Raw genomic sequence first — 18,907 nt, forward strand, 5'->3', positions numbered from 1 at the left:
CTGCAGGTGGTCTGACACTGGCCTGACCTGCAGGTGGTCTGCCACTGGCCTGACCTGCAGGTGGGCTGCTACTGGCCTGACCTGCAGGTGGTCTGCCACTGGCCTGACCTGCAGGTAGTCGGCCACTGGCCTGACCTGCAGGTGGTCTGCCACTGGCCTGACCTGCAGGTGGGCTGCCACTGGCCTGACCTGCAGGTAGTCGGCCACTGGCCTGACCTGCAGGTGGTCTGTCACTGGCCTGACCTGCAGGTGGTCTGCCACTGGCCTGACCTGCAGGTGGTCTGCCACTGGCCTGACCTGCAGGTAGTCGGCCACCAGCCTAACCTGCAGGTGGTCTGCCACTGGCCTGACCTGCAGGTAGTCGGCCACTGGCCTAACCTGCAGGTGGTCTGCCACTGGCCTGACCTGCAGGTGGTATGCCGCTGGCCTGACCTGCAGGTGGTCCGCCGCTGGCCTGACCTGCAGGTGGTCTGCCACTGGCCTGACCTGCAGGTGGTCTGCCACTGGCCTGACCTGCAGGTAGTCGGCCACTAGCCTAACCTGCAGGTGGTCTGCCACTGGCCTGACCTGCAGGTGGTCTGCCACTGGCCTGACCTGCAGGTAGTCGGCCACTGGCCTGACCTGCAGGTGGTCTGCCACTGGCCTGACCTGCAGGTAGTCGGCCACTGGCCTAACCTGCAGGTGGTCTGCCACTGGCCTGACCTGCAGGTGGTATGCCGCTGGCCTGACCTGCAGGTGGTCCGCCGCTGGCCTGACCTGCAGGTGGTCTGCCACTGGCCTGACCTGCAGGTGGTCCGCCGCTGGCCTGACCTGCAGGTGGTCCGCCGCTGGCCTGACCTGCAGGTGGTCTGCCACTCAGCAGCTGACGACGCAACACGAGACGGACGACTTACTGGAGAAAAAAAAAAAATTACGGAACAAATTTATCCTCCAATATGTTTTGTTTGTTTAAGTGCAGATAAACGTGGTTCTGTGATAACGAGTGAAGGGTACAATAGCACGGGGTAGGTGGCGGCAAGCATAGAGCGTACAGTGGCTACTATAAACTGACATACGTGGGTAGGTCAGGATGGGTCTGGTCAAGGAAGAGAATCTGGTATGTGGGTGTAAACACGGCATGTGGGTAACGACTGTGCGAGTCTCAAGCGATCATCGTGAAAATAATTCTCATCCAATCAGCGTACGGGTCATTTTCTTTGCCTTTGACGTACAGGTACGAACCTCACTACAACATAACGACCCTTGAGTACGGTGGAACAACCTTGGATATGATGGCGCAGCTTTTGACCATGATCAAGGGTCGTACTGTCATCATCGAGTCGTACTGCTGTGGTTAAGGATCGTGCCGTCAAACAAACAAATACACTGCGGTACAGCGCTTAGCGTTGCTGACCTTGGCGCATTTACGGGCCGTCAGGGGTCGAGCGCATGGGTTCGAATCCTAGTTGTCGGTCCACAGACTGACAACTCTCTCTCTCTCTCTCTGCTTCTCAGGTAATGATTAGTTAGTATGAAACAAAAACAGTGTTGGTGACACATCATTATGAGGAGGAACCACACCTGTCGTCAACCCAGGAGAAGGTTCAAGATGCGACACATGCTGACGGTCGGTCAGGTGAGTAAGCCAGGTACATACACAGTACACCATACATGACATACGTCCCTGTACACACAGGAGTGCCAGGCGCAGGTTCCCACCCTCCCAGCCTCTTCCCACAACCGACACAAGTATTTATTTTGACTTAAGAATCCCGGCGGAGATGTACGACACCACGTAACCCATGATAATTACCGAGACCTCCAGGGCACTAGCCACGATATTAGCCCTTACCCCTCCCGTCCGACAGTTGGTTTTCAAGTGTCGTGCCTGGTATTCCCACAAACGAAGGTGTGAAAGTTATCAGCGAATGTGAGCCTTATCTTCCCCGGTCGTGAGGGCGTGGTGACACCCCCGATGGCGGCCAGAGAGGGGAAAAGAATGTCAACATGGATGGTGCGGGAGGGGCGACAAGTTACAACCTCAGGTTACACACTGGGTGCAGCGTGGGGCGGGAGGCGGTCTGCCTAGCCCAAACCACCTTCCTTGCCTCCCGCAGCCGTGAGGACCAATCCATCCAACACCCTGGCTCATCCATGACCACAGGCGGGACACCGTGGGCCCTTCGCCAAGACCGGGGTCCCTCCCTCTCGCTACCACCACCACCACACCTGGGGACATCCCCGCCCTCCCCCCACATATACCCATAAGCAGTATACAAAGGGTTTAAATTCCTGTTGTCTACATGAAATCGGGGTCAAATGTGAGGCCTCGAGGAAATCAAAAGTGTGGACTGGAAAAGGAGACTGGAAGAGGGGCTGGGGCACTAGGCCAGCAGGACTGTGAGAGGGGGACGTCCACAGGCTCAGCGGCCATTGGGGTTGGGGTTTCGGCAAGACGCAACCCCGAAACACTAGGATCACGGAGCCTCCCTCACTCCCTTTAAGACGGCGCGGGTCGGGAGGAACGCGTGAGACGTGACCCCCATCCTGGAAGGGCCGGCACTAAGGATAGGATAGCTCAGGTCCCCTTGCCTATGTATCTTCACAGCTCAACAACATAAGATCGAGTCCCTGAGGGTCAATATTCATTACATGCAAATGCATGACCAGTAAACACCTGCTTTTTATGTGTTATAATCCGTTGTATTTGTACAGTGTGGGGAGGAAGTTTTACACCCGTGGAGCCACACCTGCTTACCGTTCTTGACCCATAGCAAGAGTCTGTCATGATGCTGGGCTGTTGATGAACGCACGCACCAGCGAAATTTGGAATAAGGAATGAAGAGCTGTGTAACATACATGATATGGCGTTTTATATGCATGATATGGAAAGGAAGTGTGTTAATAGACAGTGCTAATAATATATATATATATATATATATATATATATATATATATATATATATATATATATATATATATATATATATATATATATATCCTTTGGAGTAAGAAAATCTATGACGAGACTGAGCTCCCAGTGATACACCATCACCAAAGGTCACTCTTCACACGCAGGGAAATGTATGACTGACATAAAGTACCATCTGACCAACAGGTCAGTCATGATGGCTGGCGGGTCTGGGAGGAAGCGGTTAAAAGACGTGGGCGTGGCCAGCTGTCAGCACCACCTCCCCTGCCACTAATACACCGCCCCTCACCTCCGACACACACTGTACTTCCGGAACGTGCAGCTTGGGAGAAAAACTTTCCACTACGCCTTCCTATGTCGTGACCGTATCACATAAGATTATACTACAGAAAAAAAAAATACACAAAAAATATAGTTCTTATGTAATTTCTAACCGTCGAATGCCGAATGAGACCCTCCTTACCTTACTGGTTTCTGCTTGCCGATATCGTGAAGAATGTATGGTTGAGGAGAGCAAGTATGATAATGATAATGAAAAGAAAAATGGTTGTTCTGCAGGACCCCAGCGAAAAATGATCAGCAGCTGGACATCAACTTAATTCAAAGTCTATTATTCAATACAAGTGTGACGTAGGCACGAGAAGTGGTGAAGAGTGTGACAAGTCTGCTCATGATGGAGTTACTGTGCAATTTCCTCGGGAGTCCACATACAGTGGGGCTCACACTGTATCATGTGACTGACGAATTACCAAGGTATCAAGACCAGAAGGATGTGAGTGGCCGCATTACCTGGGTCAACCTGAAGGTTGCCTTGAAACAATCATTCACAAAGAACATACATTTAATCCTCTGAACTTGAAATGAAATCACTGCAATCACATCCATATACCATCTTGTTGCCCGACACATGGGAGTCTGCCACTCCTGTTACCAATGAACAGAACATACGTACAAATGTGCCAATAAAGCAACTACCTCATCCTGCAACATTATGTACTTGACTGATGTAAAATCAATGGTTCACAGATAAATTCCAGCCAAGTCCTACCGAACATGACATATGTATAAACATTTTATCCATAACAGTCTACCAGACTTGAACAGCATTCTAACTTTGCCTATTGCAAATACTTCATTTATCACATTCTTTGTTATAATCCAATTATCGTTGCTTAACCTCTGTAAACTGTTCACTTACTACGTATCTTGTTGAATAATCATCGAATGTTGCTTAATCTTTGTTAGCATCTCTTACAGCACGATTTCACCACCTTCATGGTGTGTGTGTCCTGACGAACTCACACGTACGTACACAGGGGCGACACCAGACCCGCCTCTTGACAAATGGCAGCGCGACCCTCCGTCCCTTCCGGCCTGACGGACACCCACCCACCCTCCCGCTCTCACAGCCCGTCACTCTCGATGTGACAAACTCTGACTCTAACTCTGGATGTTTTGAACTCCTGACCTGTTGAATGTTGACACCTCGCACTCATGATGTGTTGAACTCGATGCTTCTGATGTGATAAACTTTTGTCTTTTTGTTTTCTTGAGGTGCTGACACCTTGCCTCTCCCATCTCTTGCAGTGTTGAATTTTTGTGTCCCCAGTTTCCCCATGTTTTCATAAAGAATTCTTGATGTCTCTGTCTCTAGAACACAACTATACTTGGCTTATCAACAACACTCCTGTCTCGATTGGCTGACTTAATGACTCGGTCTGTCATCACCTAGGCCACAACGTCTCTCCTGAACACCTGAAGACAACATACTCTCACTCGCTGACAGTTACCTATCACAGAACCCTGACGTCTCACACCATGATATAACAGGCAGTCCGCCAGGGAGACAGTGATCTCTCTTAATGGTTTGCAGAGGAATGTTTACGTTGATCTTAGCCAGCACCGCCACCTGTTGCCTTCAGCACACACATCGTCCACGGCCGCAACACTTAGTCATCTCTTACGTAACACATAATACTTATAGTCATGAATATTGGAAACTTTCTTTTTACACTAACATCGGAATGTTTTACTCAATCAACTCGTTTATATTCAAATCTTCGTGTAATAACTTTGAAAGATATACGCGTATCATTCTTATTATATGTGGCATTAAACGTGGACATCTTATGATCTTTTTTTGTTTTTACAGCAAAAGCTGTGAGTCAGTTGTGCACTCCTGCCCATCCTGTGGTGGTGGCGCAAAAAAGCATACAGAGTGCATAAAAGGTTTAGTAAATGATGGGTCTCAATGCCTGAGTTCCTTTACAAGACATAGCGTAAAAAGTGAGCAGTCTACGAGAACTGGGTAACAATTAGTTACATAACAACCGCTAGGAGCATTGTTTATGTATCAAGTCATTTTCATGTTTCAAGCTTCAAAAGTTTATTCTTAAGAGAAAAGGTATACTACAACTGAACTACTTACAAAAGAGCAGAGTTAAGGTACTTACAAGAATGTGAGACAGAAGTGTTATGGATGGATATTTATTGTACATATCTTCAGGTACCTGACTCGTATTTTCTCCGAATTCATTAACATTACAACAGACCAGGACATAATGTTGCGGTTGGAGGAGAGTTACTCTGCTGGCAAAGTTGACATCACGCATGTTCAGTACCAACAGTAGGGGCAAATGCCTTTTGAGATGGCGTCTGTTGAGGATCTTAGTCTTCTCAGTAGAGATGAGGTCAGGTATGTGTGTGTGTGTGTGTGTGTGCAAACACATGCGGGTGAGGAAGGAAGTGGTGAACCGTAACAATGGAGGTGATAATGGCTCTGGACGACCCTCAGTCACCCTTCTGTGACCCCTGTCACGTGATCTGTCCGCTGTGACCTGACCTGTCAAGTGTCCCCAGGAAGGATACAATGTATCTATATGGTCTGTAAAGGAACAACCGCTCGCTATGTACAGAATATTCGTCAGGGAGGTCCTTGCTTCGAACGGAAATTCTAGTGCACTTTTGAGACACAAGTTCTCCTGCAGTATCATAGGCACAGTCTCCAGCAGGTGGTCGACATACAGGCCAGTGTGATAGGTCACCAGTCACCACACACAACACTATCAAGTGCCAGTAACACAGGAGCACTCGACACCATCACGTTGTTGTTGGCCCACTCAGGCGGGGGTCTACAGATGCTCATGGTAGCTGGCCCTTCCTGTTCCTACTAAACATACCAAATGTAAACTTCGCCGGCAAATCTAAGATCAGTGAACTCTGAGATAATTCGCACCGAACACAAGAAATGTGAAAAGAATTCATCCACGATACTTGAAAAGTATAATAACCGCCTAATACAAGTCCAGCAATTGTAACATACATTATTACGTAACCCAATGACTGTGGCTGGATCTTTGTAAAAAGTTTCATTGGTTTATGTAACTGCTCAGTCATTCAATCAATGCTCCCCAGTCCTTGTCAAGATTTGTCTCACTACATAACTTGTAATTTAATTCAATCAGCGAGGGTCGGTCCCTGGACCTTTTGTGCTCCTTGTATCACGCCACCGCCCACAGGATGAGGAGGAGTACTACTCTCACGCACAATTCAGTCTAACAGAGGAAGAAATAAACATACGTATATACAACATTATCCTCCAATATCAAGGATTCGAACCGCCTAACTAGCGTGGTACCTGGTTTGTTGAGTTGCAGGATATGGCTGGCACCCATAATATGGATGGGACTAAAAAGATGGCACTTGGCCCTACCGAAGTTCTGATTCTCCGACTACAATGAATCAAAATGATTAACCTGTAGCTAACGTTTCACCGTAACCCAGCTGTCCAACGAGATGTATGTAAATTCAAAATGGATAAAGCGCGCGTTTCATTAGGCGATAATATCAGTGGAGAAACATTGTACTCTGTCACTTCTAAATCAAGTTTAGTAAGATAAATGTATATCATTCATTCAGTATTTACAAATATTGCACATTACAGCACATCGTAAACTGTATTTACATGTAAACTAATATGCTTTATAACACTATAGTTACATTCTGTTCTAGGTTGCCTACATTGCTACATTATAAAGATACACCCGAAATATGCACATCATTGTGGTCGTTTTCATTAACCTGAAATCAAAATGTAATATTTTCAACTCTAAATACACAATATAGTACACGAATATCACTATATTTGCTTACGCTTCATTTACCAAGCAACTTGTTACATGATTCATTGTTACCCAGTTATTGTAAACAGTTTACTTAAACAACTTGTAACTAAAGCACTGAAGGCCAGTCCCTGGGCTTTTTGGACAATATATAACGTTCTTTCGTGCCACCAACCACAGGATGGGAAGTCTACGATAAATTCGCCACTTTTTAAGCCCAAATCATCACACAACCTCTTGCCAGCGAGCACCTACCTTACTTCATTGCTATTTGTGTGTGGTAACATTTCCTCGCACAGGATAATGATAAAATCCAATTCTTAACTATTCCAAGATCCAGTGTGCGTCACTACTAAAGCTGTTATAGTTCTTATTTCCTAAACTATCCAGATATCACGAGCCAGCAGTATACACTTCCACAAACATGGTTCTCCATACGTACACTGCCAGCTGATTGGCCGCCGCTGATCAGTCATCCGTTGGTCGGAATTTCGTCCGGAAGGAAAACCACAGAGGCCAGAGGTTAACATGGAACATTAGTTACTTTAAGAATAATGGAAGAGAATTTATATATATGTAATGGAATAGATTACTTTTTAAAGTCTTATTCTTGAATTTTTTTGATGCATTTTACAGATTTATAAAGAATGCCTTTTAACTTTTTTCATTTTCCATTTAACCATCCGTTTGCTATATGCGTCTTTACCTACTATTGCTCTTACGTTACCGATAGAAATATAGATTTAAGCAGCAACTTATGTTATAAGAAATGCATTATGGTACAGTTGGTTCATCTACATTTCATAAGTAATTATACAAATTTGAAATTAAGTTCATGCTAATTCTGACATTCTCTGTTTCTTAATATGCTAGTAGGTTCAAACCTACCATGATAAACTGCTGGGCTTTTAAAACCGTGATTGAAGACCATACACTCCGTCGTTGTGTAACTTTACATTACAACTGTGTTGTTATAACATGAAATATTGTTTAATCTGATCTGATAACTGTTCAAAATACTGCATCTTTAACCGCAAAAATTTCAATAAATATGCAATCATCAATTACTATTTCTTGGCAAAATTCTCTAATGAAAATTATTCGTCATATAAAGTTTTATTAAACCAAAACAATAAAAATTCAATCCTAACTTTCTCCCTAACATTGGATGACTAAACATCCAACACTCATTCTTCTAAGATGAGGTTATCAGATGCTGGAGGTGTATGCAGCATCGACTAGTATGGGCGGCCAACATGAAATACAACCATCCTCATTGGACTAGGATGCAGAACATTTGCATAGTGTAAATTCAGAGGAAAGATTAAGATAATCAACACAGCTGAGGAAATGGGAAATTATTGTAAGGATACCTCTCCTAGATAAGTCTGTCATGTTAAAACATTTTTCTCTTTTGGTTGAAAACTTTAGTATACATACAATTTTTTTGTGTGTGGATTTAGCTAATAACCAACAGTAACATACACAAATATTATCAATACATTCTCCAGAACATGAATTATACACCAAGAGAATTACAATACATGACCAAATGAAAAAAATAATTTCATGTAAGTTTCCAGTACATAAAAATGACACCACAAACACAACTAACTACATTTACTTTGGGAAAACTATACATCATGGCTTCAATCTTTGGCTTTCCTTCAGCTGTATAAGGATCGTTGCATACAAGCCAATCCATGTCTTAATATTTTCTCTGCCTGCCACATGCACTTCCCTATCTGGATTCAAATCAAAAGGACACAAACAAAATTATCTCCAAATACTTTCGTTGATAATGATCTCCACACCTGGTGTTAAGGACATGACAACAATGCGTCAAACATCTGATTTGGAAGAAAAAGTTACCACTTGCTTGTACTAAGAAACGTGAAGGTTGCCTCGTAAGTCTGCAGGGAGGTGAAGGAAGAAATAACAATTAATGGAAACAAAGGAATTTAAGAAGAAAATCATACCAGATCAATAAAATCATTAAGAACAAGAGTTTCCCCTTTAATCTACTAGGATATATATTTCTTAGAAAATAATTGTCATTCAGCCTATAGTCTGGAATTCATCATGTGCAAATCACAATTTATTCAAGATATTCAATTCAATTTCATTTACGACGTGCACATAGAAAATATGATGAATGTAAATACAGCAGCTTAAGCAGCTGTCCTAATGCCACGTAAATCAAGGTAAAACATGAAATATTCACCTGTGCCTGCAATATTTACAATCAAACAGCTGAGGGAAACCAACAACCACTATACATATATATAAGAAATGTGAAAGTGATTTGAGAAGTTTTCTGTTGCATATAAAAATCTCTTTCCAGTCACTGGAGTCCTAGTTATTTCCTGACCTGGGCCTTGTTAAGAGTTGAGTACGATTATAATGAAGATAACCTATAACAGAGATTGTAGGAGGTTCTGCAACTCTGTATTTCAAACAAGAGATTACTAAATTAAAAAAAAGATTTGCATTGGGATATTTTCAAGTAATTTCTTCTGCAGTCAGTGAAAATGTAGGCCTGAATATCAAAAACCAGAATTATCGTATCCATCTTTCTTAAAAATGTTTTCTTATAGAAAAGTACAATCAAGTCCGCATGACCTGAATCATATATATGAATATGGAATGCATCTAAAATTCACTTTGAAAAATTCATAACATAAACTATTTTTCAGACTGACAAATTTGGCCTGTAAGCCTTTATATGTGACACAGTTCAAATTAACACAAGGTTCACATGATTAGAAATCCTGTCATGTTTGACCTTCTCAGCCTTCTATACTCTGTTTCTAAATTCAGTCAAGAAAAAAAATCAAATCCTGTCAATTTCGTAACAACAGAATATTTTAAGTTACGTTTGGCACATAAATGTAGTATACAGAAAAAAATATACATTTACTTCTATGAACACAAACTGATTAACCAAATGGACTTCTTTACATCAAGGTAAATAACAATGAATAATAAAAGGCCTTTTTAACATCAGTTAACATTCTTATAAAAAATGAATGTCGGAAATATGAGCTTTATTACAGCAGTGTATGACTGTTACAACACTGTTCTTACTTGCTGCCACACAACCTGACCAAGAATATTCTGGCCATTCTTAGTTTATCTCCAGTCATGTCCTGTACAATCCCCACACTGATGTACACCAGTTTTGGTTCATCTTATTCTCTATTGATTGCTTCTTAGTTTCATAACTGCCAACAAAGTCAGTCTGCCATCTTCCACTGTGACATAACTAGGGAATATGTAGAGTTCTTTATCTTGGTCCCAGTCTGCTGTCGGCTACCTGATCGGTATCTTGGTCCTGGACTGGTCTCACAAACTTCCAAAGTGATTTTCCTTATAGCTATAGATCTACATGAACCAAAGTTTCTGAACAGTACCAACAGGACTCAAACTAAGTATTTTGTTTCTCACACTAGCTGGACCAAGAAAGTAGACATTTATCTCTGAATCATTTCTTACTGGCCGGACCTTTGTACACTTACATATAAGCAATACAGCTAGAAATACGCTGATTTTCATAAGTACATACAAGTTTCAACACTTACACCTTATAGTTAAAACCTCCACATGCCAGGCTGGAAGAACCTTAATGATATTGTCTAGAAAAAAATCTCTGTATCTAATAAATATTCTGCAATGAACACAGTGAGCGTGTGTGTGTGTGGGGTGCGCGGCCGGCACACCTCAGGCGCTGGAGGACTCAGTACTGATGGTGGACTTGAAGCGTCGCAGCTCGTCCTTGATGGCTCTGATGAGTGGCACTGCGGGGTCAGAGGCGCGCAGACCAGTGTCAGGGTCCACAGGTTCATCCAGCCGAGCATGACCACCTGACGATAAACATTATCATCAGTAACTATCAAACACAATATCTATCTATCTATCTATCTATCTATATATATATATATATATATATATATATATATATATATATATATATATATATATATATATATATATACCTCGTATACTGCTGAATTTTATAATCTTTTATATCTGGAAAATTTCACATAAGAAGAATTTATCTAACTGTTCCAAAACAGTCTATGATGGCCACATATGTTACTAATACGCTGGCAGAAGCCAAAATCGACTATATCATAAGGTTTTCCCACATTCTGTGTTAATCTAATAAACCGATCTTTCATACTTAACATTCTCCTCCAGTAATATGAATTCAAACAGCTTCAGCTTTAACAATAATAAAGTCAATCATGCTTTCTATAATTTTGTGGACATAATGAGATCATGAGCATCATTAACTACTTACAAAAGTAAGTCAAAGTGGCCTTGAAACTTGCAAACATTGTGACCTTCCTCGTAATAAGTGACAGGTTTCAAAATGACCAACAAAAGAGTTTGATCTTAACGTTTCTTTAATGTGTGGACATGTAAGACTATCCCTCAGAACTTACAACGAATCAAAAACATTCAAGAATTCAGACCATTTCAAGTCGTATTAACTCGAGGAAGAAAACTTTTAATCTTGACCACAGAAACAGAGCAATCATCAGACCTTGGCAAGGAGACTTATTATGATGCTGACCTTAAAGATGCAGGTATGAGCATGAGGATAAAATTACCTGACACCCTACAACGTTGCTGAAAATTTTCGGAAAAAATTGATGTAAATAACTTTTTCCTCTAAAACAGAAATGGAAATAAACAATAAACTCTCACTCCTCTCACTCTAAAGATCATCCACTCTAGCAGCCGTGGCCATCCTTGTGAGGAAGTTCCAATTAGAACAGGCGTCACCTATACTTGCCACCACCTACGGTCCAGAGTCCTATCACTTGTGTAACGTAAAATGTTAGTAATATTATCTTTTAATCACGAGGGATAATACTGATGTCTGACTCACTCACCAGCGTAGCCAGGAGATGGTCTCCCTCCATCTACTCGGTCAGGGCTCGTTGGTGGCAAGTTGACAGGTGTTATACTCCGTGCACTGCGACCACTACCTGGACGACCACTTCCTGGACGACCACTACCTGGACGACCACTACCAGGGCGTCCACCAGAGTGTCCACTGCCTATACGAACTGGCCCTACTCGTCCAACTCCATCTCCCCAAGCTGATTTAGGAGACCTACCCTCATCTAGGGGCACCACACCAACCACCTGCCAGAAAAATGACTTCATTAACAGATTTCTTATTAAAGTAATCAGTAGGTAATGGCTGATGATGTACGTTAGTGTTCTACCTGTACTTCCGGAATCACAACCAAACTGTTTCTTAATCTACATACATGAACGACTGTCAAAAGTGATGCGTATGAAATTTTCCACTTAGGTATATATTTTTAAATAATTTAGTTGAATGTTGCTGGGATCACAGCCTCAGACCAATACTCATAGTGAAGGTAAATAACAGACTTATAAAGTTTCCTTTAAAACTACAAGACCATTTTACTGGGAGGAGCAGACCTGGTTGTCCCTCCAGGCTGACGGTGAGGTGTGGACGGCAGCTGCTGACCAGGGACGACCACCAGAGTCCTCCTCCTGCAGCGCCTCGTGCGTGTAGTTCCTGAGTGATAATACAGCAGTGTAAGCCAAACAGGGAATCAATCATCCCAAAAAAAACTTCCTTAAAAACTGACAAGAAAAAGAAGAAATTTGAAAAGACAAAATTCTCTAGCTACAATTACATTTAACGTCTTTACAGATATAAGGACATGCTTCGTTAACGAGAGCTTTGAACTGATATATAAGTGGGAAGAACACGTGAAAGCACAAGAGCTGTAAGATTAGGTACTGTACGTGGAATACTGGGAGAATCCACGACAATGTATTCCAGATGTTAGTAAAATATTTGTTTTGATGTTAGTCATAATGGGTTACGACACAGTGAAAGAAACAGGAATGAAAGTTGCTTCTGTGATGTATACGATAATAATTCATCATGGGGGCTGAGGGTGAATTATGACAGATTCAAGAAATAAACTGGCTGCATCATCTTGTGACCAGCAACGTAAGGTACGCTGTCCTGGATACAAACATGGAGGCAATATATGTAGACAGATTGATGTAGGCAAGATCTAATGACTAACTTCCATACTTCACAGTAACAGTCTCGTACGATATGGCTACAACACACTCGAGGTCATTCATGAGACATTAAACTTACTTGTTCTGCACTGCTGCTGACCTCGATCGACCTTTCCTCGGTGGGGACGGGGTAGTTAAGGGAGTAACTTTATCCCCAGGACGTTGGCCATTCAGGAGGGAGAAAGCATCGTCGAGGAGGTCGTGGAAGCGGCGGCGGAGACGACCAATGTTAGGCATACTGCCCTCCGACCCACCAGAGTCGGATACGTGTGAGGAGGAGGCAGACGGCCGTCGTGTTCTCTCCTGGAGCTGAGGGAAGCATTAGTGCCGGGTGAAAGCCAACAAGTCAAGGTGATGCAGCAACTCCTCTTCTTCATCATAAAAGTGTGTATAAGTGTTCAGCCTCAGCTTACTTAAGTACATAAACATACTCAAAGGATAAAACGTCCCAGCAGGAATCTTCGTCACTCAGTTTCATGAAAGATTCATGTAGGAACAAGGCTGTGGTCAGGAACTATCTACCATAAGATTAGAATTTGAGAAAATGTCAGTAGAAGAATATGATTCACCCAATAAACTACAGGAAAACCACTGCATTCATGCCACCATGAATACTGTCAGGGATAAGAATTATAGGAAAAATGTTTTTACTGTGTAACCAGCAGAAGAGGAATGGATGGGCTAGCAGCTCCTTGAAAAAACACCGTCAATATCGTTACATTTTTTCCTGCCAATGTCCCATGTTCCCAGCTGCTGTGCTCGACCATAGATCATACCCAAACCTCCTACACAACCACACTCTTCTTTTGTCCACTGGGGATGTTGGGCCTGTCATCACTACATAACTACTACTGCCAGCCGGAGACATCCAACCCAACCCTGGACCACCGACATACCTCTGCCCACAGTGCCAAACCTTCATCACCAAAACCATTACTCCATCAGACGTTCCAGCTGTCTTCAGTGGTACCAACAGATGTTCCAGCTGTCTTCAGTGGTGCCAACAGATGTTCCAGCTGTCTTCAGTGGTACCAACACTACTATACATCGCTTCCGTCCATGGAGGACTACTTTGAGCCTTGGACATGCAGAAACCACTCGCACAGAAACTACTTAACCACCATCACACAAATACTCAGCAAGCAACAGCAAAATACACACAACTCCACTCCTCCAAAACTTACCCTGCTTCTCCGCATAACCCCTGCCTGTTATTCACTAAACTTCCTGTAACTCAACGCCAATGGTATCAAAAACAAAAATAAAGAAAATAAGCAACTCCGAGAACACAACATACACAAAGCCTTCATCCGGTAAACCTGACTCAGCTATAACAACCTTTCTACAACCGTAAGACATGAAAACAACAAGGAAAAGAAATAGAACTCATAACACACGTTCACCACATTATTACAGTTACTGAGATTACTTAGAACACGGAACAGAGAAATGACAGTTCATAAAGGTAAAACCACGCGGCACAAACTGCAAGACCAAAAGCATCCACACGCCTCCTCCCACCACTAACCCTCCCAGATATTCTCTCCAACCTAACCTAACCTAACCTACCTAACCTAACCTAACCTAACCTAACCTAACCTAACCTAACAACTTAACCAACAAACCCAACGTCATATTTATGTGAGCTCCAATGGCTTCCTCCTGCATAGCTCAACACACGTCCACGACTAGTCAATCAGACTCCTAACCCACCAACGCCAGTAACAAACCTCGTCTGACGTTACCTTTCGCACATCAGACCAATACACAAGGACCGCCCGAACATGCTATTTGAACTGTTATCTAACCTTCTAACCGTTCTGATAACACTCCACCTGATCCATCTAACCTGCACAGTCACCAAAAAGACTTACACAAATTACAGGAAGGCAGACTGGCCTGGCTTTACAGAGTACAGAGAGTACAAGTTCCAAACGTTCATCACAGATAATATCATGTCCCAGTATCATGCTAACCTGCACTTCAACAACATCAACCAAGTCAACAAGATATGAAAAAAGACGTGGCAGGGGACACACTACAGCTCTGTAAGAAGCAACCATGCAGTGCTTGCTGCACACTTTGGTCATCATCGAAAATCGCTTACTACCTGAGAGGTGGGACTATAACCTCTTCCTTCTCTCTCTCTCTCCCTATCAGTTTCTCTTATATGCTCACCTCTCCACTGCCAGACGAGCCATTACCATCACTCTCCATGTGAGCCTCGACCTGGGCATCCTTCATCTGTGCGCGTGTCGGGGACGTTACCCCGTGTCCCAGAGGCGGCAGGCCGGACTCCTCCCGCGTGTAGTTCCTCGGTGGGATGGGTGGCGCCTCTGGGTCATAGTCGTATGCCTGAATCCGCGAAGGCGTCCCATGACCCAAACCGTCTGGAATCTTGGGCGGCGACATTTGTTTCGGCAGACGTGGTGGTGGCAGGAATCGAGGGAGGGATGTGCCCGGGATGAACGGTGACTCGTGAGCCTTCCCGAAGCCCTGTGGTGGCGGCAGGAGTGGTGGGGGTAGGAAGACAGAGCCTTCGTCCTTGTGGGTGAAGGAGTTTGCGCTCTGCAGCATGTTGGCCATCAGCTGGTGGGTGGGGCCATAACGGGTATCGCTCGACGTTAATTCCGAGTGCGTCGTGTCATACTTGGAGTAGGTGGAGTGTGAGGGTTGGTACTGGATGTGAGCCGGGTTGGGGGAGCTGTACACGGGTTCCTCCACACTGGTGCGGTTCAGACGCTGGCTCGGCCGCCGCCAGGGGACGCTGCTCTTTGGTCGCCGACCATCCGGGACCTGAGTGTTCACCATATACCTGGTATCAAGCTACTGTAAACTATGGGACTCGTCATCGTAAAATATTCAATATGACATCACAACACAAAGGAAATGACTAATACGAATTCCTCGTATAAGTATTTCTTTGTATAGAAAAACATCCAACTCACTAAGAGTACCTAGTAACACGTTTTCTGTGTATAACCAATGAAAAACTTGTCCCTGACCATGATTCCCAGGAAGCAATACTTACATTACGAGAGTTCTGTAATATGATATAATGTCTTAAAACTATAGCCATCCACGTACATAATGACAAACTAAATAAAAACATTTTCCTTGTCTTATCGTGTATTACTGTTGATAAAGATATGTGTCGGCAACCTTACCTCCTCGTCTGAGGTATCATCGTCTTCCTCTTCTTCAGGAGAGTCGTCTTGTGACCTCTCGTTCGCCTCCTCCTGCCGGTGCCGTATGTGTCGACGGGAGCGGGCGTTCGAGGACCCTAACAATGGACCTGTGAGACAGCCTTGGTGTTAGGTGGAGTAGTTTGGTACTCATTTCGTAGTTATTCATACTGTTTCATCATGAAGTTTCTAAATAGAAAATATATGTAGAATATATATGTAATTAATGCTTACAAAAAAAGTATATTGATGTTAACATCATGTATATCTTGAGACAATTCACGGCAAAATATCTATTGCCAGGATTTTAAAATCTCCTTCACATGACCTTCTTACTTCTACATGTACAACTGCAAGCAATCACTAGTCCAGGAAATCCTGGTGTAAGATGTTAAAGTGATTCACTACGACAACATACGACCTTGCTTAGGTTTGCTGATGAGGCTGTCGTGGGAGCTGGCTGGCGAGGCTTGCTCCAGGTGGTCCTCAAGGGCATGCGAGGTGGAGGGCAGGGGCGAGGCGTCCACCTGGGGGAGGTTAAGGGATCGGGGTCATCACACGGTATAATGGGACGACACCACAGCCACGTCGTACATACACAAGTGCTCGAGTAACACGGAACCACAAGCTGTGGCTAACACCGATGCTGACGGTGCTTTCCCCCAGCAGTCCTCCTCCTCCTCCTATGCCAAAAGTTTGTTTACGTTAATATTTACTAAGACTGAATTCTAAAACGTAAAGATAGGGCCAGGTTGTAATGTGTTGTATCACAACCATTTCCTCCACAACTCTCCATTATCAGTCGAGTCTTCACAAGGAGAAGGTTCTCTGTATACCACCTAGTGGGTCACCTCCTTCCCAGTCACTGGCAGGTCTCGTCCTTACCCTCACTTCTCCCCTGGTAACTGGTTGACGCCTTGGTATCTTGAGGAGGCGTGACCTACCAACACACAGAACACTGCACGAGGTAAAACATGCGTGGAACACCCTCACGACCAGATGGGAGAGCTCGTAATCACAACATCCAGTAAGGGTGAGCCACTAAGCTAATGTTCCTCACCTAACCAACAGAGACTAACCTTCTCGTCCCTGCCTGTGGCAAAGGCCAGGTTCACGTGTCCAGCGTAGGCGTTGGCGCTCAGCTGGCTTCTGGGCGACGCTGCCTGTTGGATACATCACAATAATAAACCAATATTGTGGACTCTGGTAATATCTCAAGCATTACGGCACTAACTACTGTCTGTTCTGCTCAGGATTTGCGTCTTTGCGCATTTTGTTTACAAGACTTTGCACTCTGCTGCTGCCACACGTCTTTACGACACATTACTCCGGGGAATTTGTACAGAGGCTTACCTTTTTGTTATCATAACTTACAGGTTACAATGTCTTTGGAAAGAATTGTGATGAGATTTCATTTAAGTTATTTCTTTTAGTTACTGTCTTCGTCTTGATAACTGGTGGGAACAGCATCGTACAACACCAACATGGCCGATTTTTCTTATGCCAATTTAATGGTTTTTTTACAATAATCAGTTAAACAGTCCGACCCAAGATGGTCGACTTGAGGAAAACTTTTTCCCGGTATGAGGTGATGCTTCCGTTCCACCTCACCTACCTCGGAGTCTGGCTGTAGCTCCTCCCTGCTGCGCTTGTGTCTCTTGCACAGGAAGATGGACAACCAGACGAGGAAGACCAGCAGCATCACGCCCCCTACCACACCCCCGATGACGGCGTACACCAGGTTGCTCTCCCGGGCCGGCTCTCGCCCCTGCAGGTACTCTGCAAATAGCGTCGTGGATGTGAATGAGCGACTGGTGTGTCGGGGATGAAAATCAGGGGAAAATGGTGACACACTGTCGCAGGGGAAAGAGGGAGTGAAGGTTCTCGAACATACAATGTTAAAGGAAGAGACACTGGGCCTACCTAGGAACAGTGAGAGGGAAAAAGAAGTCATTGGAAGTACTGTGATTGTATATTGACAGTGATCAGGGTGAGGTATGTCAATGTGATGGTGGCTCACTGTAAGGCAGTGTAAAGGCCATACGATGTGGGCCCAGCGGAGGTGACGTAAGGGACATCACCACACCTAGGAAGAACTAATGATAACAAAAAGCTACGGTGAAGTGTGGTCCAGTTTACGTATGTCAAGTTAAGGAAAGTAAGACGTAGGAAAGAATTACAATGAAAAACATTATGCTAATAATAAGTCGTTTCTTTGCCTAGAAGAAACAAAGCTGAACACAGATAACAGTCGAGTGATGCTCGGGATAACTACTATATTACAAGTCTGTTCATTCTTTGTACATTATCTTCCAAGAGCAAAAGATATTCTATCATTATCATCATCATATTAGAGATATCAATGGACAACAACTGAACAGAACTGTCTGAATACAAAGTTCTATTGATATACCTAATATATGTTGCTGTTTTCAGAGATCTGCTTCAGTGTGAGGTGCTTCTACGAACCAGCAAGTGTACTACGTGGCGGAACGAATCTACTATTGATAAACAAAGGTACAGAGGCACAATACTTCCTTGTCGCCTTCATGGTCCTGTTGCTAACAGCCTAACTGTACATGAGGCTACTGGGCTGGTGACAGTCT

At 43.8% G+C, this 18,907-nt stretch overlaps 1 protein-coding gene across 2 annotated transcripts in view; it reads right to left on the minus strand.

The window, feature by feature from the left end:
- Nucleotides 1-8,129: 8,129 nt before the first annotated feature.
- Nucleotides 8,130-18,907, minus strand: part of LOC139759630 (uncharacterized) — a 43,505-nt gene continuing 32,727 nt past the window's right edge. The window contains exons 4-12 of one of the 2 annotated variants that reach the window (XM_071681992.1): nt 17,917-18,080; nt 17,381-17,464; nt 16,723-16,828; nt 16,284-16,411; nt 15,295-15,912; nt 13,196-13,425; nt 12,496-12,595; nt 11,934-12,189; nt 8,130-10,895 (exon numbers count right to left, since the gene is read on the minus strand). In XM_071681992.1, the coding sequence (XP_071538093.1) occupies nt 10,753-10,895; nt 11,934-12,189; nt 12,496-12,595; nt 13,196-13,425; nt 15,295-15,912; nt 16,284-16,411; nt 16,723-16,828; nt 17,381-17,464; nt 17,917-18,080 (1,829 nt within the window). In that variant the 3' untranslated portion in view covers nt 8,130-10,752. Of the gene's footprint in view, nt 10,896-11,933; nt 12,190-12,495; nt 12,596-13,195; nt 13,426-15,294; nt 15,913-16,283; nt 16,412-16,719; nt 16,829-17,380; nt 17,465-17,916; nt 18,081-18,907 lie in introns of both variants that reach the window. The other variant, XM_071681991.1, reaches the window with a different exon arrangement.

Source organism: Panulirus ornatus, chromosome 33, assembly GCF_036320965.1.
Source record: "Panulirus ornatus isolate Po-2019 chromosome 33, ASM3632096v1, whole genome shotgun sequence".
NCBI lineage: Eukaryota > Metazoa > Arthropoda > Malacostraca > Decapoda > Palinuridae > Panulirus > Panulirus ornatus.